Source organism: Aythya fuligula, chromosome 11 (assembly GCF_009819795.1).
Source record: "Aythya fuligula isolate bAytFul2 chromosome 11, bAytFul2.pri, whole genome shotgun sequence".
Classification (NCBI taxonomy): domain Eukaryota; kingdom Metazoa; phylum Chordata; class Aves; order Anseriformes; family Anatidae; genus Aythya; species Aythya fuligula.
In genome coordinates, this window is record NC_045569.1 from 21,614,216 (window position 1) to 21,637,467 (window position 23,252).

General features: G+C 60.7%; 4 protein-coding genes across 4 annotated transcripts; 2 read left to right on the forward strand and 2 right to left on the reverse strand.

Annotated features, from left to right (window-relative positions):
• The first annotated feature begins 1,044 nt into the window (after positions 1–1,044).
• On the forward strand, positions 1,045–3,947 carry LOC116493562 (ras and EF-hand domain-containing protein-like). Its single transcript, XM_032195029.1, has 8 exons — positions 1,045–1,301; positions 1,692–1,764; positions 2,743–2,881; positions 2,946–3,027; positions 3,153–3,267; positions 3,506–3,616; positions 3,690–3,766; positions 3,848–3,947. Exons 1-8 carry the CDS (start codon positions 1,045–1,047, stop codon positions 3,945–3,947), a joined length of 954 nt encoding a protein of 317 aa, XP_032050920.1.
• A 659-nt stretch (positions 3,948–4,606) lies between these two features.
• SERF2 (small EDRK-rich factor 2) lies at positions 4,607–5,191 on the reverse strand. The gene is made up of 3 exons (XM_032194962.1): positions 5,132–5,191; positions 4,819–4,927; positions 4,607–4,723 (listed from the first exon to the last, which is right to left on the reverse strand). The coding sequence occupies exons 1-3, from the start codon at positions 5,136–5,138 to the stop codon at positions 4,660–4,662; spliced, it is 180 nt and encodes a 59-aa protein (XP_032050853.1). The 5' UTR covers positions 5,139–5,191; the 3' UTR covers positions 4,607–4,659.
• Positions 5,192–6,916: 1,725 nt separating this feature from the next.
• On the forward strand, positions 6,917–11,813 carry ELL3 (elongation factor for RNA polymerase II 3). The gene is made up of 12 exons (XM_032195030.1): positions 6,917–7,025; positions 7,753–7,794; positions 8,072–8,190; positions 8,689–8,849; positions 9,264–9,505; positions 9,581–9,705; positions 9,922–10,021; positions 10,395–10,635; positions 10,938–10,992; positions 11,318–11,489; positions 11,563–11,607; positions 11,706–11,813. Exons 1-12 carry the CDS (start codon positions 7,020–7,022, stop codon positions 11,811–11,813), a joined length of 1,416 nt encoding a protein of 471 aa, XP_032050921.1. The 5' UTR covers positions 6,917–7,019.
• A 1,706-nt stretch (positions 11,814–13,519) lies between these two features.
• On the reverse strand, positions 13,520–22,400 carry PDIA3 (protein disulfide isomerase family A member 3). Its single transcript, XM_032195160.1, has 13 exons — positions 22,237–22,400; positions 22,015–22,093; positions 20,956–21,073; positions 20,206–20,313; positions 19,193–19,322; positions 18,594–18,710; positions 18,005–18,130; positions 17,272–17,454; positions 16,612–16,720; positions 15,603–15,731; positions 14,832–14,911; positions 14,225–14,282; positions 13,520–13,927 (listed from the first exon to the last, which is right to left on the reverse strand). Exons 1-13 carry the CDS (start codon positions 22,398–22,400, stop codon positions 13,808–13,810), a joined length of 1,521 nt encoding a protein of 506 aa, XP_032051051.1. The 3' UTR covers positions 13,520–13,807.
• Between the last annotated feature and the right edge of the window lie 852 nt (positions 22,401–23,252).

The window sequence follows — 23,252 nt, forward strand, 5'->3', positions numbered from 1 at the left end:
CCTCGTGTCCCGGGAAAAGGCAGCACCGGAGGAGGATCCAGGAGGTGTGCGCTCTGCGACACCAGCAGGGACACTGCTCCTGCCTTGAGCTGGAGCCATCGGGGGCCATCCCGAGACCACCTGGGTGGCGGGTGCTCAGCCTCAGCTACAGCTGCGGCCCCTCCAGCTAGGGAGGCAGCTCCTGCCCATGCACCCTTCTGGCATGGCTCCTGCCCTGGCCCGGGGCCTGCCAGGAGAGCGGCGTCTGTGCTGGCCACCTCCACTTCAGCTCGCCTGCCTGGCCGTGTGGTTATTGTAAATAGCTCCTTGAATACATTTTATTTTTTAATGTAAAGCTCTGAGTGAAGCGTATGCCATCTTCCCCACATGCACACAGCAGCCGTGGGGCCGGGCATGGCAGGTGCCAGCAATACCCCAGCAGCCCCCAGCCCTGCAGGGACAGGGGGCAGGGGCCTGTCCTGACGGGGAGCAGCCAGGGAGCCCCCTTGGTCCTGCCCCAGCCCACAGCCAGCAGCAGGCCCTGCACCCAGCCCCGGCACCAGGGCCGCTCCCGTCCCCATCTGCACCTGATCCCCATGTCCACTCCACTCCCACCCCACCCCTCCCCGTCCCGTCCTGTCCCACCCCACGCCACCACCACAGCCGCCCCTCTCCCAGCACCACAGTCACGCCACGCTCCCGTTCCGCTCGCCGTGGCCAAGCCGAAGAACGGATGGACAGACGGATGGACAGACGGATGGACAGATGGACGGACGGACACTGCCGCCGGCACCCGCCCGGAGGGCGCGGTACGAGCGCGGCCGCAGGAATGCGGGGCCGGCCCCGGGCCCCCGCCCCGCCCGCAGAGCAAACACGGCGGGGGCGGCCCCGGCGGGGCCCCGCTGCCACCCGACGGGGGCCCCGCGCGGCGGCTCGCGCCCGGCCGGGAGCGTCGCGGGTCCGCCGTTGCCCCGCGCCCACCGGCCCCGGGAGCCGAGCGGGGAGGGCGGCACCGGAGCGGGGCTGCCCGGGGGCTGCCGCCCGTGCCCCCCCCTTCCCTCGGCCATGCAGGGGCGCGGGCGGGGCGCGGGCGTCGCGCGGCTGCAGCAGCGGCTCGGGGCCGCCACGCAGGTACGGGCGCGGGGCGGGGGGGGCGGCTGCGGCCCCGGGCTGCGCCGCCGGTGCCAGCGGGACTCTGCCCGCCAGGAGAACGCCCGGCTGCGGCGCACCCTGCGGCAGGCCGAGGCCGGCGTCTCCCAGCTGCAGGCAGAGCTGGAGCGGCTGCAGAAGGACTTCAGGCAGCGGGCGCAGCGGCGCACGAGGTGGCACCGGGGGCGAGGTGGGAGGGACGAGGGACGAGTGGCGGGGGGCGAAGAGGGACCCCAGACCCAGCCCCTGCTTCGGCACGGCTCTGCCAAACGGGTGCCCCACACAGCCCTGGCCATAGCCGGGACGGCCCCGGTGCAGCCCGGGGCCAGGCTCCCGTCGGGAAGTGCTGCCCACCCAGCCGTGCTGTGAGCTCCGGCAGCCGTTGGGAAGCCCGTGCAGAGCAGCTGGCACGTCCCCACCGGCCTGGTGTTACCTGCCCCTGTGACACCGGGTGTCCTGGGGCCGTCCCAGCACCTCTGCCAGCCCTGCGGGGCTGGGGCTGGAAAGCTGCGGGCAGCCCCAGCCTTCGGAGGCCCTGCCATGAGGGTGCTGTGTCCCTGCAGAGAGCAGCAGGCCCTGCGGGAGCTGGCAGAGGAGAACCTGGTCTTCACAAGCTACGTCAGGATGCTGCAGTACGTAGGAGCCTGGCAGGGAAGCGGTGGCAGGGGACAGCTGCCGGGACCAGCGCCTGTCGCAGTCCCTGCCAGCCTGGGGCTCAGGCTGCTCCTCCGGGCAGGGCGACGAACAGGAGCCTGTGTGAGAGGAACAGCAGCCTGCGCTCAGCCCTGCTGCTGGGCTCCTGCCGGGGCCCTGGAGCGGTGAGTGCTGCGCGGTGCAGCAGGGAGGGCAGGGGCGCGGGCGCTGCTGGGGCTCCCCGCTCGCCCTGCCCGTGCCCCAGCTCAGGCGCGTCCAGCACGGGGGCTGCAGCCGGCACCCAGGGTCCTGCCACAGCCCTGGGTTCTGGGAGCGGTGGACCCCCCCCCCCCAGGAGCCCCTCCGCACTGATGCCTCCCCCGCAGCCATGGCCACCCCTCCAGCCTCACAGCCCCCTCGCTGACCCCTCACGCTGCCTCCCTGAGGACACCCACGGCAGGTGAGGAGCGGGTGCGGAGGAGCAGGGACAGCCGTGGCCGCCCCTCCCTGAGCGCTGCCCTGGGCACAGGTACAGGGGGGGCGGCTCTCCACGCCCCCAGCTCCCCGCCACAGGCCCCCGGCAGAGCTCAGCCTCCAGCTCGGACACAGCCTCGCTCAGCGACGCCGGCAGCTGGAGCTCAGAGGATGCGCGTCCCCCCAGCCCCTGCTGGGGCACCCAGGTGAGGCCCTGCCCGGTGCCCCAGCCGGGGAGGGGGATGCTGCTCTGCCTACCCGTGGCCCCCAGCCCACCCCACGGGCTCAGAAGCCTTGTTGTGATGTTTGCCACCCTGCAGGACCCCGTCCCCCCGGCAGAAGGCTGCTGCTACCCTGCACAGCACTGCTGCAAGAGGAAGCTCCCTGCCTTCCCTCCGGAGGTAACCAGCAACGCCCCATCCGGTGCTCGCAGCCCAGCTGGGGAGGGGAGCGGGGACACCCCCGCCTTGCCGTTCTCCCCATGCCCTCCTCCCCCCTTCTCCCCAGGGGTCCAGGGCAGCAGAGGAGCCTGCGCCCCCCTGCCCCGTGTACCGGCTGGTGCTGGCAGGTGACAGCGGCACGGGCAAGTCCAGCTTCCTGATGCGCCTGTGCATGAATGAGTTCAGAGACGTCTCTGCCACACTAGGTACCAGGGCTGAGGTGGAGGGGCAGGGGCTCAGGGATCTGGGCCTGACTGCTCCTCCTGGCAGGGGTGGACTTCCAGATAAAGCAGCTGCTGGTGGATGGGGAGCAAACTACGCTGCAGATCTGGGACACAGCAGGGCAGGAGAGGTGAGCAGAGCCAGCAGGAGCCATGCCTGCCTCCGGCACCCAGCCGGCAGGGCTAGCAGGTCCCCACAGCTGGCCTGGGGTGGGCAGGGGTCTTGCCCCCCCTGCAGTGACAGCCCTGGCTGCAGGTACCGGAGCATCGCCCAGTCCTACTTCCGCAAGGCCCACGGCGTGCTGCTCCTCTACGACATCAGCTCCCAGAGCAGCTTCATCAGCATCCGCCAGTGGATTGAGGACATCAAGGTAGAGGGGAGGATCTGACAGCCCCCGTGGGGCAGGGCAGCAGCCCTGGGGAAGGCTGTGCTGAGCCCCACATGGTGCCGTGGGAGCAGCCGCAAACCTGCTCCAGCCGGGCCGTAGAGCCTGGGGCCAGCCAGGCCTTGGGGAGCACCTGGAACAAAAAGGGCAGAGCCCCACAGCCCCAGAGGCTGCTCCAGCCAGGCTGCGTGCCCGAGCCATGAGCTGCCCCTCGCTCCAGCAGGCTGCTGAGACAGCGCTCCCGCTCATGCTGGTGGGGAATAAGACTGACCTGCGCCCCGGCCTGCCGGAGGCAGCGGGGGTCCGCACGGCCCACGGGCAGAAGCTGGCCATGGTGAGCAGCCACAGCTCAGGACGGGGCCTAGGCGGGCCGGGACCTCCCCCCGACTCACCTGCTCTCCCCCCAGGCCCACAACTGCCTGTTCTGCGAGACCAGCGCCAAGGACGGCACCAACGTGGTGGAGGCCGTGCTGCACCTCGCCCGGTGAGCAGCTCTGCGTGCCGGCTGTGCCGCGCAGCGCCCGGGCAGCGGGCCTGGCTGACGGCACCGCGCTTGGCCCCGCAGGGAGGTGAAGAGGACGGCGGGCTCGAGCAGCGGCCGCGGCGTCCGCCTGGATGCGAGCATCCCTCCCCCGAGGGCAGCCCCGGGCTGCTGCAGGGCCTAGCGCAGGAGCGGGCGGGCTGCAGGCCATGGCCCGCCCCCGCCCGGCAGCTCCCCCCGGCTCCCGGCCCGCCGTGCCGCCCGCTGCCCCCGCAGCTCCCCCGCATCCGCGCCGCCTCCCTGCTCGGCCCCCACTACAGCTCCTTCCACCCCAGACGCCGTCCTCCGCTGGTTTCATTTCTCCGCTGGTTTCGTTCCTCCGGGCTTCCAGCGCATCCCCGTCCTTCCGCCGTCCCCCGGGCGTCTTCCCCTCGCCTGCCCCGCCAGGGCCCGGCCCCCCTGCCCGCCCGCCCGCAGCCGCGGTCGGTGTCCCCCGAGGCGGCGCCCGCGGGGACCTGGCAGGCTGCGCCCTCCCCTCCCGGCCTCATCTTTGTTTCTCAGCGTGAGGCTGCGGCCGCTCCGCGGCGCTGCCCCCCCCGCCCCATCCCCCGGTCCGCTCAGCGCCGGGCGCGGCCCCACCGGGCAGCCCCGCGGCACGGCCCCATCCCGCCCCCCGGGCGGCCCCAGCCCCCCCAGCCCGGGCGCAGAGAGGGAGGAGGCAGGAGGCAGGGCCTGCAGGGCTCCACAAGCTACTTTAATAGGAGAGGGGCCCGGGGCGGGCGCAGGGCGCTGCTGCCGGGGTCCCCGGCGGGGCGGCCCGGCCCCGGGGCTGCGCTGGGCATCCTGCCGGCGGGCGGCCCGGCCCCGGGGCTTCAGCGGCCCGGCCCGGCCCCGGGCTACTTGGCGCCCTCCTTCTTCTCGTCGGCCTTCTTCTGCTTCTGCTGCATGATCTCCGAGTCCCTGCGGGAGAGCGCGTCGCCGGGCTGGCACCGGCACCACCGCCAGCACGGGCCGGGGCCGGGGCGGGGGTGCCGGCGGGGCCGGCCGACGCTCACCTCTGCTTGCGGGCGGCGGCCGAGAGCCCGTCGTCCCGCCGCTTGCCCTTGCCCGAGTCGCTCTGCTTCTTCAGGTTCTTCTGCCGTGCCAGTTCGCGCTGGTTCCCGCCTGCCACGGCGCGGCCGCCTCAGACCGGCCCCGAGGCCCCCGGCCCAGCCCCAGGGCCCGGCCCCGGCCCGGTTCGGCCCAGCCCGCGCCCCCGGCCCGGCCCCCAGGCCCGCACTCCCGGGCGCGGCGCCGCTCCCCCGGCCCGGCCCGGCCCCCTCCCCCCGCAGTGGCGGGTCGCGGCGCCGCCGCCCGGCCCGCACTCACGGGTCATGGCGCCGCTCCCTCCCGCCCTGCGCTCCGCCGCCACGTCCCGCACTGCCCCCCCGCGCCCCGCCCCGCACCGCTCTTTAAGGGCGCGCCGCAGCCAATCGCCGCGCCGAGCCCGGCCCCGTCACGCTGCCATTGGCGCGCCGCGCCGGCTCGGCCCCGCCTGATTGGCCGCGGGCTACGACCGCCGTTCTGCCGGCGGGGGCGAAAAGACCGAGAGCTGCGGCGCAGGCGCGAGGGCCGCCGAGCCGCGCCCACTGCCCTGGAGGGCGGGGCCTGGCAGAGCCCCGCCCCCTCGCGGAGCGGCGAGGCGCGGGCTGGGTCCAGTCCCCACTCCGGTCCGCCGCTGCCACCGCCCCTCCGCCGTCCCGCGGGGCGGGGCCGGGGCCGCTCAGGCCGCGCCCTCCTGCGGCGCCCTGCGGGCAGAGGCGGCCGTGAGCGGGGCCCGGCGGCGCGGGGCGGCCGCGCAGTGACCGGGCCGGGCACGGCCCCGCCGACGCACCCGGGGCTCCGCGGGCGGTCGCGGCGCTCCTCGGGGGCGGCGGGCCGGGCGCGGCGCTTCACCAGGCGGGCGAGCTCGGCGTGCACGGCCTGCGGGGGGAGGCGGCCGGGCTGCAGCGGGGCGGCGCGGGGGCGACCCCGCCGCGGCCCCCCGCCCGGCGCCCGCACCTTGCTGGCCGGGTCCAGCTCTAGCGCTCTCCGCAGGACGAGCGCGGCCTCCTCGTCGCGGCCCTGCTCCGCCAGCAGCTGCGGGAGGGGAGAGGCGGGGATGGCGGCGGGCGCTGGCGGCCGGGCGCGGCGGTGCGGGGCGGCGCGGGGCGCACCTGTCCCCGCCGGAGCAGCGCCTTGCCGTTATCCGGGCTGATGCGCAGCGCCGCCTCGCAGGCCGCCAGCGCCTCCCCGCCGCGCTGCAGCCGCCGCGCCGCCGCGGCGCAGTTGTTGAGGCACTTGACGCGCTGCTCCCGCAGCTCCTCTTCCTCCTGCGGCCCGGCCGGGGCTGCGGGGGGCACGGCGGTCAGCGGCCCCGCCCCGCCCCGCCCCGCCCCGGCCCGCCCCGGCCCGGCTCACCGGCGCCGTCGAGGGCCCGCAGCGCCAGCCGGTAGGAGCGCAGCGCCGCCGCGAAGTCGCCCCGCGCGAAGTGGACGTTTCCCCGCTCCCGCTTCTGCGCGCCCAGGCGGAGGCGGGCGGCGGGCGGCAGCCGCCCCGGGTCGGGGCTGTCGCGCACCTCCAGCAGCGTCACCTCGAAGAGCAGCGGCGCCTCGGGCGGCACGTCGGGCTCCCTGCGGGCAGAGCGCCGGCTGCCCCCTGCGCCGCCCGGCCGCGCCGCCCCCCGCCCCCGGCCCCACCTGCCCGCGCGGCCGTAGCCGTAGGGGAAGGCTGCGAGGAAGAAGGAAACCTCTCCGGGCTGCATGGTGGGGACGCCCAGCTCCAGCGCCTGCGGACACGGGGCATGGGCTGGCATCGCCGGGCGCCGGCCCCGAGCCCCGCGCCCCCGCCGGAGCAGACCTGCACGACGTCGCCCTGGCCCGGCACGAAGCTGAGCCGCGGGTCCCGCTCCACCAGGCCGCCGTCCTCCAGGGCCCCCAGCACCTTCACGGACACCTCCTGGCCCGGCCGCGGCGGCGGGCCGCCCTGCCCGTCCGGCACCACGCGCTTCCGCAGCAGCCGGTCCTCTGCGGGAGGCGGCCCGTGAGAGCCGCCCCCCGGGCACCGCCGCCCCGTCCGGGGCTCCCGGCCCCGGCTCCCCGCGCGCGGGCACTCACCCGTCAGGTCGCTCCAGCCCTCGGCGGCGAAGAGCGGCGTGAAACCGGCGGGGCCCAGCGCCGCGAGTCCGTCCAGCCGCCGGTAGAAGAGCTGCTCCTCCTCGCGGCCCGACGGCACCGCGATGGTGGTGTGTGGCATGCGGAACCGGACCCTCCTGCCCCGGCCCGGCCCCCGCGGCCGCTCGCCGGCCCCCGCCTCCCGCTCCGGGGAGCCGCCGCCTGCCGAGGGTCCCTGCATGCCCGCCCCCGGCCCCGCTCCCCCCCCGCAGCTGTGACCCGACCTCGGCCCGGGCGGGCCCTCGCTCCCCGGGGCTCGGCGGCGGGCTCCCGCAGCCCCCAGCCCGCTCCGGGCGCGCCGCCTCCGGCCCCGCCGCCCCGCGACTGCCCCGGGCAGCCCGGAGCCAGGGGCGCCCACGAGCGCATCCCGCCGCGCCGTTACCTAATGCCCGGAAGCCGCTAAGGGGATTAGCGGTGACGGCAGAGCTTTGCGAGCCGCCGGCAAAAATAGCCGGCTCAGGTCGAGCTCTGCCGCGGGGGTCCCGCCGGGACCGGCCCGGGATCGGCCGCCCCGCCCCGGAGCCGCCCCGGAGCAGCCCCGGTGCCGCCCCGTCCCGGTGCCGCCCGGCGCGGTCCCGCACTCCGGGCCATGCCGCGGGCGCGGACGGAGCTGCGCGGGCGGCTCCGGTACCGGGGCTGCGCGCGGGGCCCGCGGCTCAGCCTCCTGCACGTGCGGCTCTCGGAGGCGGCGGCGCGGGCGCTGCGCGGCTGCCAGCGGCGGCAGGTGGGACCGGGGCGGGCCGGGGGGCGCGGGGGAACCGCGCTGTGCTGGACTCACGGCGTCCCGCGGTGTTGCAGGGGGCGCCGGGGCCCGCGATCGCCTTCCAGGGGAGCCAGGGGGTGAGTGGGGCTGGGGACGGCGGCGGGGGAGGACTCGGGGGCACCGGGGCGCCCGGGGTGGCCGAGGGTGAGTGGGTCGGGGCACCGGCGAACGAGGAGGGACGGGACGGGACGCGGCAGCCGGGGCGTGGGAGGGGGGGCTTGGAGCGCCCCGGGACGGTCTCCGCGGGACGGTGCCGGTGGGAGCCGGGCAGCGCCGCGGGGTGGGGCCGCCGCGCTCCGCGGGATGGAGAGGCTCGGGGAGGGCGCGGCCCTGACAGCCGGTCCCCGCCGGCAGTGCCTGACGGTGCCGGGAGGCCCCGGGACCTCTCCGCGGCTCTTCACCTTCTTCCTCTCCCGCTGCAGCCGGGACGAGCCGCAGGCCAGCTTCGAGTGCGTGCGGCTGGCAGTGCCCCGGTGAGCCCCCCGCCGCCAAGCCGAGGGTCCGGTGGGCTGTGAGGCTGCTCACTCGTACCCCCCCGGAGCCAGCCCTCTCCCATTCTCCTGGTCACCTTTGCACTCGACCTGTGCCAGCAGCACGGTGTCAGCCCCAGCCCTGGCACTGCCGATGGTGCTGCAGCACCCATGAGTGCGAGCACTGCCCATGAGCAGTACCTCCCATCACTGTTCAGACCCCAGTTGTGTCCTATCCTGCTCACGGTCTCCAGTGGCAGCCCAGGATTTTGGGGGCTGAAAATCCCCAACAGCCTCTCATTGTTCGCAGCATCCTCAGCCCACAGTCCCTGCAGGGGCATTCAGCATGCTGGAGCAGCAGCAGCCTTGGAGACGGGGCCTCTCTGGGGACAGGCTGCCTCCTCTCTTGGGGTGCCCGCCTTGCAAGATCTTCTCTGGGCTTTGCATGGGATAGAGAGCATGGGCTGGGCTTGGCTGGCGGGAGGTATTGTCTTCTCTCAGACTAGGTCAGAGCTGGCTGGACAGCGTGGGCAGCATCCAGGAAAAAATCACAGTTTGTGCCTCAGAGGGCATCTACCCACTGCTGCGGGAGCGTGTGTCCCAATCTAAGGAGTCCTGGAGCAGAGCAGTCACTGAGCCGGATGCGGCTGTGCCTGGCTATGGTGAGCAGGGTCCTGCAGGGGGTGCTGAGCCTCTGCTGCCTCTCAGGCTGAGGCCACACTGAGCACCCACACCGGCGTGCTGGCAAACCACCAGGGTGTGATGGCTGCAGGGCCCCTGCTGTCCCCCCAGGAGATGGGGGCTGCCTTCCCTGGGACCTGCTGGCTCTGGGATGTGGCAGCTGCTTGCCATGGCCAGGGGCAACAGCTCTGTGAGTCTGGGGGGTGTTGGGCCACACCAGGTAGCAGGAGGCACCAGTGGCACTGCGAGTGCGGTACCATGTTCCTGCCCTGTCAACCTTGGTGGGGTGGGCACCGCTGGCTGGGGGCACAGGGGCTGCACTGGGTGTGATGGGGGACGAAACCTGGTGTGATTCTGCCAGGTGCTGACACTGCTCTCTCCGGGTGTGTCTGCAGGCAAAGGTGTCACGGCTCCCGAGAAGGCAGGCACGGTCAGCTTGCTGCAGCAGAGCTCCCTCTGTCATGTCCGCGAGGGCAAGAGCCACGGGCCAACAGCGGCCAGCCTCAGGGCCGCTGCTCAAAGCCTGGTTCAGCTCCTGGCCCTGCGGCCCCACCGCAAGCATGAGCTCCTGCAGCGGCTGGCGGGGATGCAGGCAGGCAGGCCCGACTGGGCAGGGCTGCTGGCTGCCCTGGAGGAGGTGAGGGGCACTGGGGCAGCTCAACTCCGGCGTGTGAGCACTGCGGGACACGCGCCTGCTGCTCTCCCTGCACAGGTGGCAGACCTGGATCCCACAGAGTGCTGCTACCGCCTGAAGGAGTCGCTGGTGGGGTGGGTGCAGGAGGACTGGCCGGGGTACACGGCCCAGGAGCGCCGGCAGGTTGCCCTGCTGCAGCACAGGTAGAGCCGGGGGACCGGGGTGAGGTGCGAGGAGCAGGGGGGCTGCAGGTGCACGTTTGCTGCTGGGGTCTTGCCTTGGGCATGCTGCGCATGATGCCAGGTGCTCAGCACCCTCCAGGCACAGCTGGATCCACCCTTCTGCTGCCCGGGCACCAGGCATCCGAAGGCGCTTCCCCAGCCTAGGTCTCTGGTCACCCCCTTCTTGTGCTCCTGCAGTCAGCCCCACGGCCCCGCAGCCCGGTCCTTCCTGGTGCCTCTGCAGCAACCGCCGGAGTGCGGCTCCCCTCCGGGTGCTGGCGGAAACCGTCTGGGGGTGGTAAGTGCTCGTGGACGCCAGCAGCAGAAAGCTCCCGGGTTCACAGGGGCAGAGGGCCCGGCTGGGTGTCTGCTTCCCGAAGGCATCCAGCTGCTTCCTCACTGCGTCCCCTTCCCATGGAGCCCAGCCACCCCGGGGCTCTGGGTTCTGCTCCTGCCTTGTGTCCCAGCCACCCCTGTGCCCTGTGTAGCAGCAGGGGCTGGCCCTGCTGCAGCTCCTGGCTCACAGACACAGCCCAGTGGCTGGGGTGTGCCAGGGCTGTGACGTGAAGCAAGGGATGGCGCAGCCCTGGGCTAGCTGGCAGAAGCATGCAGCACCAACTGCTGGAGCAGGGGTCTGGGACAGGCATGAGGCAGAGCGAGTTTTCTTTCAGAAGCGCCTGGCACTGCTGGATTTCTCCAACCCAAGAGTCAGCAAGAGGCACCGGAGCTGCCTGCGGACATTTGGCACGAGGCAGCCAGGAGCATGGGGCCAGCAGCAGGCTGGGCCTCTGCCCCCGAGTAGCGACACCAGGGAGCTGCAGGGTGCGGAACGGGGGGAGAGCAGAGAAGAGGCAGACAATGGCCAGGAGGAGGGCGCCCCATGCCCCGAGCAGCGCTGCTCTGCACCCAGAGGTAGGGGGAGCATGGCCAGGGCCTGGTCGGCTTGTGTTGCAGAACTAGACCCTAGGATACCTTGGGAGGGGGGTGGGTGGCCCAAAACAGGACTTCTAGTAAGCAGAGAGGTTTTGGCTGCAGAGCCAAGGCGAACACAGGGATGATGCATGCCTGGATGTGCTGCCCAGCCTCGTGGCCCCCATGCCCAGTGGAGCCATGCAGCTGCCAGCTTGGTTTAGGACAGAGTGCTGGACAGGTTCTGGCTGAGTGGGAGAAGGCTCTGGGAAGGCTTCAATCCTCACTCGTCTTCTCCTTGTCAGACACCAGGTCCCAGCCCAGCAGCTCGTCCTTAGCAGAGATCCCAGATTACTTGCGGTAAGAGAGTTTGGTGCTAGCTGCCACAGCATCGTATCCTCACCCTGAGTTTGCCACTGCCTACCACACACCATCATCCTGATTTGGGCAATTTGGGCCAGCCCCACAGCATGGGACAGGCTGAGACCAAACTGCCTGCCCAGCCTCCAGTGGCAGCAGCGGCAAAGGCTGCAAGCCAGGTCCCAGGCACAGCAGTGTGACAGCCGTGTGCTCACTGCCGCTCGTGCTGAGGGCGTTGGCAAGACAACATAGCATGGCCAGGCCCCTGCCCTGTCACCTGCTCGAAGACACAGGGAAAACAAGCCTTTTCTCCTTGTTGTGGCAGAAAATACCATACCATCCGCTCAGCAGAGCAATGCAGGTCTTATGAGGCAGCGTTCAATGCAGACTATGCTGAGTACCGCTACCTGCACGCTCGCATTGGTGGTGTGAGCCAGAAATTCATTCAGCTGGGAGCTAGAATGAAGACATTGAAGCAAGGAACAGAGGAGCACCAGGCAAGCAGTAGAGCTGGGCCATGGGTGACACAGCTGTGGTGTTTTCTGCTCATCTCCTGCTTTTGGCTTTCAGGCACTTGAAGCTAAGATTGTGTATGAGTACAGTCACTTCAAGAAGGTAAGGCTGCGTGCCCAACAGGTACTGGGGGCCCTCCAGGAGCTGATCTTTGTGTGTGTTTTTCTTTTATTTATTGTTCTGTTTTGTTTTCCTTTCAGAGTTATCCTAATTACCAGCAGGAGAAGAACCGCTGTGAATACCTGCACCAGAAGCTCTCCCACATCAAAAGTCTGATTCTACAGTTTGAAGGAAGAGGAAACTCCTAAGCACACCACTGCTGGGATTCCTTTTTTTTTTTTTTTTTTTTTTTTTCGCTTCTCAGGACTTGTTCTTCCTGGAACAGGGGAAAAGCTGGAGGAATTAGGCCCCCAAAAATGCATTAGACTAAGGGTAATGTTGGTGAATGTCCCACAGCCCTGGGGTAGTCGCTACCTGGGCCAGCTGCCAGGCTGCTGTAGAAACAAGCTGTCCCAGCTGCCTGCCATGCTGCATTGCCAGTTGTGAAGTGTTTCTCTACTCTGTAACAAAGTACGTGGCCTGGGCACAAGCAGTAACACTCACCAAGAGCAGGCACTCAGCCACACTCTTAGAAGAATGTCACCTGTGCTCAGTACCTGGCTGCCACTGATTCTGAAGTCAGACTAGACCAGATGGCAAGGATTGGAAAAGCTGCTTCTTACCCAGAGTAGGACAGTGCCTTGTCCGTTTGGGAACCAGCACTCCAGTGTGGTTTTACAGAAGATAAATAGGTCCTGTTGTAATCCTATTTCTTGTAGTAGTGTCTGGATCTGCAGCCAGCTTCAGGGATCCTACCAGCTTGAGGTGCAAAGGAGTCAGATTTTGCTCTAGGACACCACCAAAAAGGGGTCTTGATACCTGTGCTTGGACACAGACCACTTGGCAGCCAGCAGCAGAGTAGAGAAGGTAGATGTGGTTTAGTATACTGATGTAGTAGAGATTCTTGTATTTCAGAACTGATACTGCATAGCTGCTGTAGCCAGAGAACTATGTGCTAAGTGTTGTATGATCTACTGTACCTGGAAGATTTCAGCAGAAATAAAAGACTGGTACGCTGCCTTTTGGAGGCATGGGGGAAGAAACCACAAAGAAAGCACTAGTTCTTACCATGGTAACTGCTGCACCATAGTAGTACCTCATAAGTCTGCTGTTCCTTGTTCTAATCCACACACATCCTGAGAAACTCATATCCAGGGCAACAGCTTATCTTTGTTCACCCACCACAGCACTCCTGACCTTTCCAATCAGCGCCTTCTGGGACCGAGGAAGTTAGGACTGCTTGTACCAAGATGGTCAGTCACAGCCCACACCATCTGACTGGAGAATGGGATTGCATCCCTCTCCTGGTGAGGCATTGCTACAGCCTGCTTTCTACCATAAAAAAGATCTCACAATTAAGTAGTCTTAAGTGTCCCAACCTCACACGAAGTACAGACAACAGATCTTCAACAAGGCTGTGAAAAACACCATCACTGGCTTTACCTGTGTTTGGGTTGAATATGTTGTTACAAGTGCTCCTCCCCTACACTCAGCTAATCTTGCAAAATTTAAAAGCTTACTTTATGCTGCTGCTGGTATGCTGCTGATCAAACCTGATGATATGCTGCTGTGTAAGTCCACATGTCTAGATCCAGCAGTCACATTAAGTACTATGTACCTCTAAAGTCACCAAAGCAGCATTATTACCCTACCAGGCAACATGCAGACAGCAAAAGCATTTATGAACAAGGTCCCTGAGCCCCAAATCTACACAGCTGCTGTACCTGAAGCACGACCCATTGGGGCAGTTGCTGCTACTATACTCTGGGAGGATTCCATATCTGGACAAACAGTCTAAAAGCTGAGCCTAAAGGCTCACTGAAGTAAACTAGACTCACAGTAGGAAGGTGCTGACTAAAGAGCAGCAGCAGCAGCCTAATGTTGTGTTTGAGAGACCTACATATGACAGAGACACTTTGGTTTAAGGGGGTCATTTTATTGTTTCACTTCTCCAAATGTACAAAAAAAATTAGAAAATAACCCTGCTCCCACCCCCTCCCAAACCACAAAACAAACCAGTCTGGGGAGCCCCACAACAGTGCAGCTAAGAGACGGCAGGAAATTAAACAGAACTAGATACAGCAGCTGGGGCCCCTCAGCCCACATGGTCACTGGCTCTTCACAACCCAGAACTGGCCCCAGTCTGCCCAGTGCTTCCCCAATTCACACAGAGCTCATCCTGACAAGATGGTGAGTGGGTACTTTACAAATCCTCCTTTGCTTTCTTCTTGGATTTCTTGGTTTTATCTTCCTCCTGCAGCACAGGAGTGCTGGTTGCCTCCCGCTTCAAGTAGCTGATGAAGTCACTCACTTCTCTGCCACCCTGCAGGAAGCACAAGACAGTAAGGCAGAGCCTCATCTCCCTGTGGACTTCCCTTTGCTGGGTGTGTGTGGGGGTGGTGTTCAGGTGCCAGGCAGGAGACCAAAGCAACTGTAAGTGAAGCTCTCCCCCATGAGTCTGCAGCATGCAGCAGAACATTCCCAGCAGGTACCACCAGGTGTGTTCCCAGGGTAACAGAACGGAGTGCCAGGCACAACTCCAGAGAGACTCCTCATTATTTGAACACTTGGATTCTACTTTACCTTTTTTACAAAGCCCCAGGAGAAGCAAAACACTCACCTCATACTTCTTTGGACTCTGCTTCTTGCCAGCTGGAGCAAAATAAATGGTGGGAAAGCTGGGGAAACAGAATAGATGTCTGAGCTCAGGATGTGCTATTTTCTTCAGGCTCTGTCCTTCCAGACTATCAAGCCAACACTTACTGAGGGAACTCACACCCTGCATTGCTCTGGTTTAGCACGGCAACAGCTTCACCAGCTCTTATGGCAGAAGGTATGACCTCCAAAAGCCTGCTCCTGTCTGCACAGCTGGCTGAGCACAACTACTTTTGCAAGCTAAACAGTTTTCATGAAAGCAACTCCAGTGTTGTTCTTACACTGCTGAGACCAGAATCATAGATTCAAAAGCAGAGCAAGGGGTTGTGTGAGACAGGCCTTTAAGCATGGCCAGGACACCAGAATCCCAGAGGAGAGTGACAGATACGTGTAGTTTTTTTCCCCACATGACTTCTTCACACTAAGCAAATGCCTAACAGTTGTATGCTAATTGCCCCTGTGCTCCCATCCACCCCAGGAGACACTTTCAGCACTTCTGCAGGGATTGCTGGTCAGAGACAGAAGCCTGAACTGGTCCACTGATGCAGTGCTACAACAGCAGTAACACCTACCCTCTGACTTCATATGGAGAAGGCACATCGTTGGCTGTAGCATCCATTTTGGCAATGACAATATTGGGGTCTTTACTGAGCTGTTAGTAGAAAGAGCATATTAATAACCAATCCATAGTAGTTAACACCAGGAACTAAGCATCAGCAAAGAGTGATGTCAGATGACAATACACACTGTACACAAAAAGATCAGTAAGTTTGTGCGGTTTTCTTCTGCCTCAACAGGGGCACAAAGAATTAAGTCCCTCCTCATTCAGCTGTATGCAGCATACAACTCCCAAAGGCACCTGCTGAATTTGTCTGGTATAACTTCTGGGGAATGCTGACCCCAGAGAAACCACCTACCTTCAATCTTTTAGATTTAGGAAAGGTGCCTGACAATCAAATAGGAAAACACTGGACAGATCTGAGAAAATAACTGTATTTACTCCACTACTGAAAATATACAGGGCACTGTTATCCTTCACCAGACAAGGGACTATAATCATTCAGAGGGAAAGGACCTAAAAAAGGAACTTTGCCAATTGAGGACAGGGAATCAGGGAATATTTACTTGCCAGAGCAAAAAGAGCAAGCTAAACCTTACAGTGTGGTTGCTACCATGCTCCAGATCCTGCTAATACACTTCTGCATTCACAGGCAATGTCAAGCAAGTCCTCAAGAAGGACTAATTATGCCCTGTTATCATGAAGGATAGGCAGACAGAACCTGCAGGATTGTTTAGCGCTGCAAAGTTCTAGTTTGTTCTTACAACAGAGTCCTAAGACCTACCTTCTCCCCCAGTTCTTTGTATTTGGGCTCCAGATTCTTGCAATGGCCACACCAAGGTGCATAAAACTCTATCAGGACGTCTTTGTCTTCTGCATTAACAATTTCATCAAAGTTCTCAGCAACCACCACCTGACAGAGTTCAATTAGACAAGTTATTATTTTTTTTTTTTTTTGTAAGTCAGCAGTGAGGTAACAGGACATACTCCATATGCTACGCCCCAGGAAGCCTGGCTCTCCCACAGCAGGATTCACACCACACCTACACAGCAAGCATCAAAATGACCAAACACACAGCTCTTCACCAAGCTGTAACATCTTTAACTTGCAGGCCAAAGACGTAAGATACTGGCACCACCTGCAGGTGAGGTTTGGACCTGGTAACATTGCAGGAGGATGGTAAAGTTGTTTATTTTTAATTCCACTAGTTCCAGGCTGAAAAATGAGCTTAGCCAGACTGGCCAGGGCATCCCTATGCACACATAAAAATAGTGCCTTTCATTCCCTTATAACACCCTAATCATAAAGCCAAACCACGGAAATACTTTCTTTCAGGGCAGAATTTAGTGGGATGAATGTACAGTAGGAATTATACCATTCCCCTAAGCTGATGAGATGAACATGTAGCTCTTTAGGAATGGTGCAGCTCGAAAGCCATGCCATGGGGGAGCACAAATCAAGACAGCAGGCCTTTGCAGAATCCCCGTAGATTGTGATGATCTTACACTTGGAGGACAAATCACTAGTGTGCTCAAGCAGCAGTTACTGTGCTGACAGAACAGTATGGAATCAAAACTGCAAAAGCTGCATCTCCCCCTTACCTCAGAAAATTGCAACATAAAAAGGAGTGAATTATTTTTCCATCTTTTTTCCATCTATCACAGGATAGGCTTCTCAAGATGCCACAACACAGCACTCACAGTACAGGATACTAGCATATGAGTAGAAGCTGCCACTGAAGTGTTCTCCAGCCACTAGTAGGAGCTGCTGCTACCCTTGATACAGCACTCACCTTCACAGGACCATCGTTGCTTTCAGGGACAGGCTCCGATTTCAGATACTTTTTCAAATTTCCATCGAAGTAATCTTGCAGGAATCTCTCCAGAGCCTTTCCATCACGGCTGAAAGCAAAGTGACATTTTACAGCCACCATGACACATACAGGATGAGAGACAAAAACTTTCAAGGCTGAAATAAGCTCCTTCCACCCACGTAACAGATGCTACTTGCATCTGTGAGAGCACCAGTCTGGGGCCAACTTAGAAGACCCAAGAACAAGCACAACAGAAAACACTAGAGTTTTGACAGGAGGCTGGATGCATACCCCATTCAAGGTTTTAGGCCTTCCAACACCCTTAAGTTTCTTCTTTTCTCAATAAAAAAGGTATAACCATTCCCACCCTTACCCTTTAATACATCTTACTTCCAAACCAGACATTAAATAACTTGAATTTAATTCTGTACCTTTGTATACAGAGTTTTTTTGGAAGCTCTCTGGAGGGTAGGAAAGCACACCTGACAGCTAAGGTATTTTGACCCAGCAGTCATTTCTTCCATCAGGAAGATCCAATTTTCCTGTTTCCTCCAAGCTAATGAAGTATGATCTGGTCACAGAACCCTAGACAAAAGTCTATCAACAGAGAGGCAACATTGCTAAGTTCAAAAAACTTACGAGAATTCTTCCTGCATGACATATTTATCTCCTTTAGCTGTTCTGATGGCAACAACAGGAGCCTCACCCACGCTGCTGTCTAGACCAAATTCTGACAGCTCATGGCCAAAGGTTTTCCGGCTAGCAACAGCAAATGACAGTTTGTGGCCAGCATCCAAGAACTTCTTTGCGATCATCATAACTCTGAGGAGAAAAAAAACAAAACAAAACAAAGATGATTGCCTGGAACATTATGCTGTTCCTTTCAAGTTGAGGTACACACTGGACAAGGAATTCAGTAGTGTGAAGTGATACATTCAGCATAGGTAATTCCTACACAAGTGTCGTTGAGAAGCAGAGTAAGCAAGCAAACTTGTGTTTATTCTGAATGAAGCCTGTGCAAATACCAGGTGCATTCATCTTTTAACCATCAGCTTGATCACTAAGGTCTAAAGCAGGGGTGAATAAGAAAGACAGAATACCGTATAACCTTACCAAGGAAATTTCAGTTTAAGGTCAAGGGACTAGAGATCCAAAAGCAAATATGGTGAGGTTCCAAGTGATAAATGCCTTTGGTTCTGCAGGCAGCAGCCAGCCTGGTAGTTTTGATTAGAAACCCACCTGGAATTTTTCTGAGAGAAAATAATTCCCATATGAACAGTTTTAAGAAACTCTGTAAATGGAACTCTGGAACAGCACTAACACGGGGACCAAATAAGAGAAGCAGATGAACACCACCCTGGCCACTGCGTACCTGTTACGCCAATAGTTGGAGCCCTTTGCATTCTTCTCATAGTCCACATCATAGTATGCCACCAGCAAGTCCTTCCCCTGGATCAAATCTTTGTTGTCTTCAGTCATGTGTGGACAGATGCCAAAGCTACCAATGAAAAAGAGGTTAGCAGCTTTGATTTCACTGTCCAAAACCTTGTTTTGATACAGTACACTCCTGTTTCACACCCAAGAATGTTCAGTAAGCAGTAAGACCCAAGTAAGAAACACTTTGCCTATTCATGTACCAAGTCAAATCTCTATCTCTAGACACTACATCAGTTAACATATCTGACCTAATTAAGGCCAAATTTGGCATACTTTTCAGGAAGTTTACTGTTTTTTAAATACAAGTATAGTTGCTAGATTATGGAGTAGATGCCAACAACCATGCCAGGATTTCCAGACAGGAGGGAGATATCCCAAAGGACACAGTGCCTGAAAGACAGTTCTTATGGAAACTAAACAGGAAGCCCCAGCAACACCAGGTAGAGAAAAAATGAGTTCTGACAGGTCTGAACCCAGTTCCAAATAGATGCATCTATCATGTTCTGCAGTAAGGAAACACTCACATGTTCTCCTGGATAAATTTCTTGATTTTTCCACTGGTGATTTTATCTTCTGTGTACTTGACGGTGCTGTCCTCAAACTTGTTTGTGAGCCGTGAAGGACGGAACAAGACTATACCCCTGAGGGGAAGCAGATATCATGAATTAGTTCAAGATGTCCCTAAGCTTCCAAAGGGCAGCAGCTAGAGGAAGCAAAAACCTGATCTCCAGTGACTACTCCCATTCGATGTGCATAGATGCAGCAAGACTGGCTACTTTCTTGGTGGCACTATTGCATTATAACTACCTGTCAGGCTGTTTTCCATTATTCAGACAGGACATGGCCTTCTACAGTGAGAAACTAACAAGACCATAACAAGCAACGGGGAGGCAAAACACCTCTGCTGAGACATTTCTCACTCAGAGGCAAACACTAACTCTCCACATCCTGCAACCCTCAATTCCAGACATCTAAACTACATATGTACACACACACAACTGGCATTTGGAAAAGCAACAATACCTTAAACTATGTTCAGAAGCTTAATCCAGTCAAGAACTGGAATCCATTAATTTGTTGCAGATGTCTCAATAACAAGAAATCTTTACATTAAACAACTTACTCTCCATCTTCCTCATACTTCTGCACCAACTGCTCCTCACTGGTGTGTGCAAAACGGTAGTTATCTCTTAAGTTGTTGGCAGCTTTCATGAATTCAGAATAAGCATCACCAGATGCATCTCCAAAGAAGCCTGCAGCAGAAACACAGATGGTGACCCCAAACCAACTCAGCAGCAGTTACTGTGCAGCTCTCATCATTTATCTTTACAATGCATTGAAAGGTGTCTTCTGAATCAAGTCCTTCAATGCATGTCCAGGCCTGTCTTTGACAGCTTCTCCCCCATTTTTAGTGAAACATTCCCTCCCTTCCATCAGCAGGATGTTACTCAAGAATTAGTCATTCATCTAAAAGAAAAATGTCCTCTGAGCACTAAGATTTCCATTTGCAACCACATGAGACACTACTAGTGGTAACAACAGCCTTAAGTTCAGGACTGCCGATCAATACTCATTTCGTTCCACTTGTATGATGACAGCTGATCTAGACAAAGAAAAACTGCTATTGCCACTTGTAAACCATGATCAGCTCATACAATGCTGACAAATACCACCCTAGTGTACTTTCTAGAAAAAGAAAGCTACCTCTTGTCAGTCAGCCAAAAGAGCAACAAGCTTAAAAAAAACAAACAAAAAAACCACTATAGTGCCAAGAAGCCTGAAAGACAGTCAAAGAATCAAAAGAAAAAAAAAATAAATACTTGGAACAAATTCCCTGAGGTCACCGAGTTCAATCTCTTGCTCAAAGCAGAACCAGCTTCAAGGACAGGTCAGGTTGCTCAGAGCTTTGTCCAACTCAGTTTTGAAGAATTTCCAAGACCAAAAGCTTCAAAACCTTTCTGGGCACACGTTCCAGTACTTTTTCACTCTTGCCATGAAAAACTTTTTTGCTCACATCCAGGTGCTGCTTCCCTTGCTACAGTCTGATAGCGCCTCTCATCCTTTCCCTGTATATTCCCAATAGATTTTCCAGGGCCAGATGTCCACTCATTTCAGCGCTGCACTGATTCTACTCACCCACTACAGAAGCATCTTTATCACCGATGAATTTCTCAAAATCAGCCATAGAATTGAGAGCCACTGAAGCAGGTCCTGCCTGTTTCTTGAGATGACTGACAATTCCATCTTAAAATACAAATGAAATGATTAAAGGGATGAATACAAAGTTCTAAAAGACATTTCTCAAGCTTACTAAAAACAAAAGCTGTTTCCGCAGAATCCACACCCCTGGTGCCACGTAATAAATATGATATCAATTGAAAGATTCATCAGCACTTTCTCTTAAGAATTTCCATGCTATCACATTGAAAACTAACATAAGAAAGGCAGAGCTTTTCAGGGCATTGCCCTTACAAAAAGGATTTTTTTTTTAATGCTCTCATACCAAGAGCTGCATGGTACGCCTGTTAGGCGTTACAGAAAGCTGTACTGGTAAAAAATTCAGAGACTAATTACCAAATTACACATAACAAGAAGTTATCTGTATGAGGTCTTCCACTCAAGCATGTTCTGCACACGACCCATCAAGGGTACTATGGATGAAAGACAATCTAGAAACCTTCACCTTTAAGAGAGTTTTAAGGGATCCTAAGCATCCAGGACTTTCACAGCACAAAGAGCTCTGGGAGGGGCAATGTGTACATGTAGGTGGGATTCTTCTTTGTATCTCTCAATACATTTAACATCCCTGATACAAGCCTATTCAGTGTGCGCCTGCCTTCCAGCGCTATTTCAGCGAGCAAAATGCTGAGACTAACAAGCTCTTACCCGCTGTCCTGGGCCCATCATAGGTTCCTGCCTCTTCTCCATCTCGAAAAATCTTCAAGGTGGGATATCCACTGACTCCATACTTGTTACAGGTGTTTGAGTTTGCTGTACAGTCAACCTAAAGGAATAGAAATACTGCTGCTGAGTGACCTAGCAACCCGTATACCCAAACAAAAGCAGCTTTGCCATTACCCACACCATCAGACATAAATTGGAAGTTTGATGGCTAGAAAACTCTCACATACTTTTAATCAAGGCTGGATTCCTTCCACACAAAATGTAAAGATCTGAAAAGCATCTATGTGACTCACATGTAGAAGATTAGAACCCAGGCCCAGCACCCAACCAAGTGGTCCAATTGGTCCATAAATCATTAACAGGAAGGATGTAACGGGTGTAACAGCACAGATGTAATGGAAGACCCAGAAAAATATTTGAGGAAATACTGGGAAGATTAAATAGCTGTGTGTTTGACATGACCACACGCAAAAAAATCCTAGAAAGAGTAGATTCTTGCAATCAATGACAGGCTTAACAGGAATTGACCATTCTTAGCACATTACCAACCCTAAAGGTTCCTGCCATGCCTGAAGCAAACAGGAGTCCATAGCACTTCCCACAAAGGAACAGGAAAACCCTCATTTATCAGAACCACGCAAGTTTTCTGGCAGAACACTCTTGAACAACGTCCCTTACTTTGTAAGCCACGGGACAACACTGTGACTACACTGCACACTAATTTTTGGACTAGGCGCACGCAGCTCACAGGTTTCTTCCTCCCAGCCTGGGAGGGCCCTCTCTCAGGCACCGGTGCACGCCCATTTCACACTCTGCGGGCCAACGGAACGGGTCCCTGCCCTCACAGGCGTCGGCTTTCAGCCCGCTCCCCAGTGCTCGAGCCCCCAAAGAGGAGCAGCCTGGCAGGGCTCCGAAGAGCCACGGAAGGCCAGGCACGCGCATGGGCGGAGGCTGCCGGAGGGCTGCACCCCCGACGCCTCGACCTGACCAAAGTCTGCCCGGGAGCCTCCCGCAGGTCAGCGCCCCCGGCCGAGCGCCCACCTTGACGAGCGGCACGATGCCCTTCAGCCGGGTCGCCGCCGACTCGTACTCCGGCGCCAGCCGCTTGCAGTGCCCGCACCTGGGAAGACGGAGGGGTTAGGCCCGCCGGGAAGCCCCCGCCCGCCCCGCCCCGCCCCGCCCCCGCCCGGGCCCTCCCGCCCCCGCCGGGCGCCCCCCGGGCCCGGCCCGGCCCCGCCGCCCCCCGCCCCCGCCGCCCCTCACCAGGGCGCGAAGAACTCCACGAGCACCAGCCCCGGGCGCTCGGCCAGGCCGCTCTCGAAATCGGCGTCGCTGAGCTCCACCACGTCGGAGGCGCAGCCGGGCCGGGCGGCGAGGGCGAGCAGCAGCAGCAGCAGCGCGGCGGGCGGCGGCCGGGGCGCGGACATGGCGGCGGCCGGGGCTGCGCTCCCTGCTCGGCGGCGGCGGCGGAGGAACAGGCGCCGGGGGCCGCGGACCGGAAGTCCCGCCTCGCCAGCCGGATCTGCCGTGTGGCAGCTCCCGGTTGGGCGCCGTGCCTCGCGTCACGCCAGCCGCGGCCAATGGGCTGCGGCGCGGGGCCGTTGGGGAGCTGCGGCGGCCCCGCCCCGGCCGCGGGGGTCTCTGCGGGGGCGGGGTCTCTGCGGGGGCGGGTCCGGGGGCGGGGCCTGGGCCGTCCCCGCCCACCCCGGTGCGGCCGCGCGGGGAGCGCCCCCTGGGGCTCGAGGCCCGTCGGGGCCGCGGCGTTGCCCCGGTTCCGCCCCGCCGCCGGAGCCCAGCGCGGCGCCCGCCCCGCCCCGCCCCGCCCCGCCCCGCCCCGTTCCGTTCCGCAGCGCCGGGCCCCGCCGCCACGCCCGGCCCGGAGCCGCCGCACGCAGTCCGGCCGTGCAAGGCGCCGGTGGCGGGTCGGGGCCGCGGCCGCGCCCGGGCAGGGGTGGCGGGCGTGGGGGACTCGGCTCCGTTAACAGCCGCGGGAAGCGCTGCGGCGCCTTCAGAGCCCGGTGCTGCCGCCGAGCAGCCCTGCCGGCGAGCCGAGGGCGGTGCTCCCGCCCGCCGCAGGCTCCCGGCGCGGCCCCCCCGCAGACCCCGCGGGAGCGCTCCCGGCCCCCGGCACCGAGGTGCTCGCAGCCGGCCCCGGCCTCTCCCAGCCCCGGGGGCGCCGCGCTGATTTGCGCCGCTCGGCCGCCGGGCGGGAGCGCGGCCCCGGCTGCCGGACCGCCCGCGGAGCTGCCCGGTGCCCCCGGCAGCCCTGAGCCGCGGGG

What these genes read in the sequence shown, in the direction of transcription:
- LOC116493562 (XM_032195029.1), top strand. Translation starts at nt 1,045, where the DNA reads ATGCAGGGGCGCGGGCGGGGCGCGGGCGTCGCGCGGCTGCAGCAGCGG. An exon ending in ACGTCAGGATGCTGCAGTAC is followed by an intron (nt 1,765 to 2,742) that starts GTAGGAGCCTGG and finishes CCTTCTCCCCAG; the next exon opens with GGGTCCAGGGCAGCAGAGGA. An exon ending in ACGGGCAGAAGCTGGCCATG is followed by an intron (nt 3,617 to 3,689) that starts GTGAGCAGCCAC and finishes CTCTCCCCCCAG; the next exon opens with GCCCACAACTGCCTGTTCTG.
- SERF2 (XM_032194962.1), bottom strand. An exon ending in GCCGCCGCCCGCAAGCAGAG is followed by an intron (nt 4,724 to 4,818) that starts GTGAGCGTCGGC and finishes GCTCTCCCGCAG; the next exon opens with GGACTCGGAGATCATGCAGC.
- ELL3 (XM_032195030.1), top strand. An exon ending in CCTTCCAGGGGAGCCAGGGG is followed by an intron (nt 7,795 to 8,071) that starts GTGAGTGGGGCT and finishes CCCCGCCGGCAG; the next exon opens with TGCCTGACGGTGCCGGGAGG. An exon ending in AGTACAGTCACTTCAAGAAG is followed by an intron (nt 11,608 to 11,705) that starts GTAAGGCTGCGT and finishes TTTTCCTTTCAG; the next exon opens with AGTTATCCTAATTACCAGCA.
- PDIA3 (XM_032195160.1), bottom strand. Translation starts at nt 22,400, where the DNA reads ATGTCCGCGCCCCGGCCGCCGCCCGCCGCGCTGCTGCTGCTGCTGCTC. An exon ending in GTGGAGTTCTTCGCGCCCTG is followed by an intron (nt 22,094 to 22,236) that starts GTGAGGGGCGGC and finishes CCGTCTTCCCAG; the next exon opens with GTGCGGGCACTGCAAGCGGC. An exon ending in GCAACGATGGTCCTGTGAAG is followed by an intron (nt 15,732 to 16,611) that starts GTGAGTGCTGTA and finishes GAACTCTGTCAG; the next exon opens with GTGGTGGTTGCTGAGAACTT.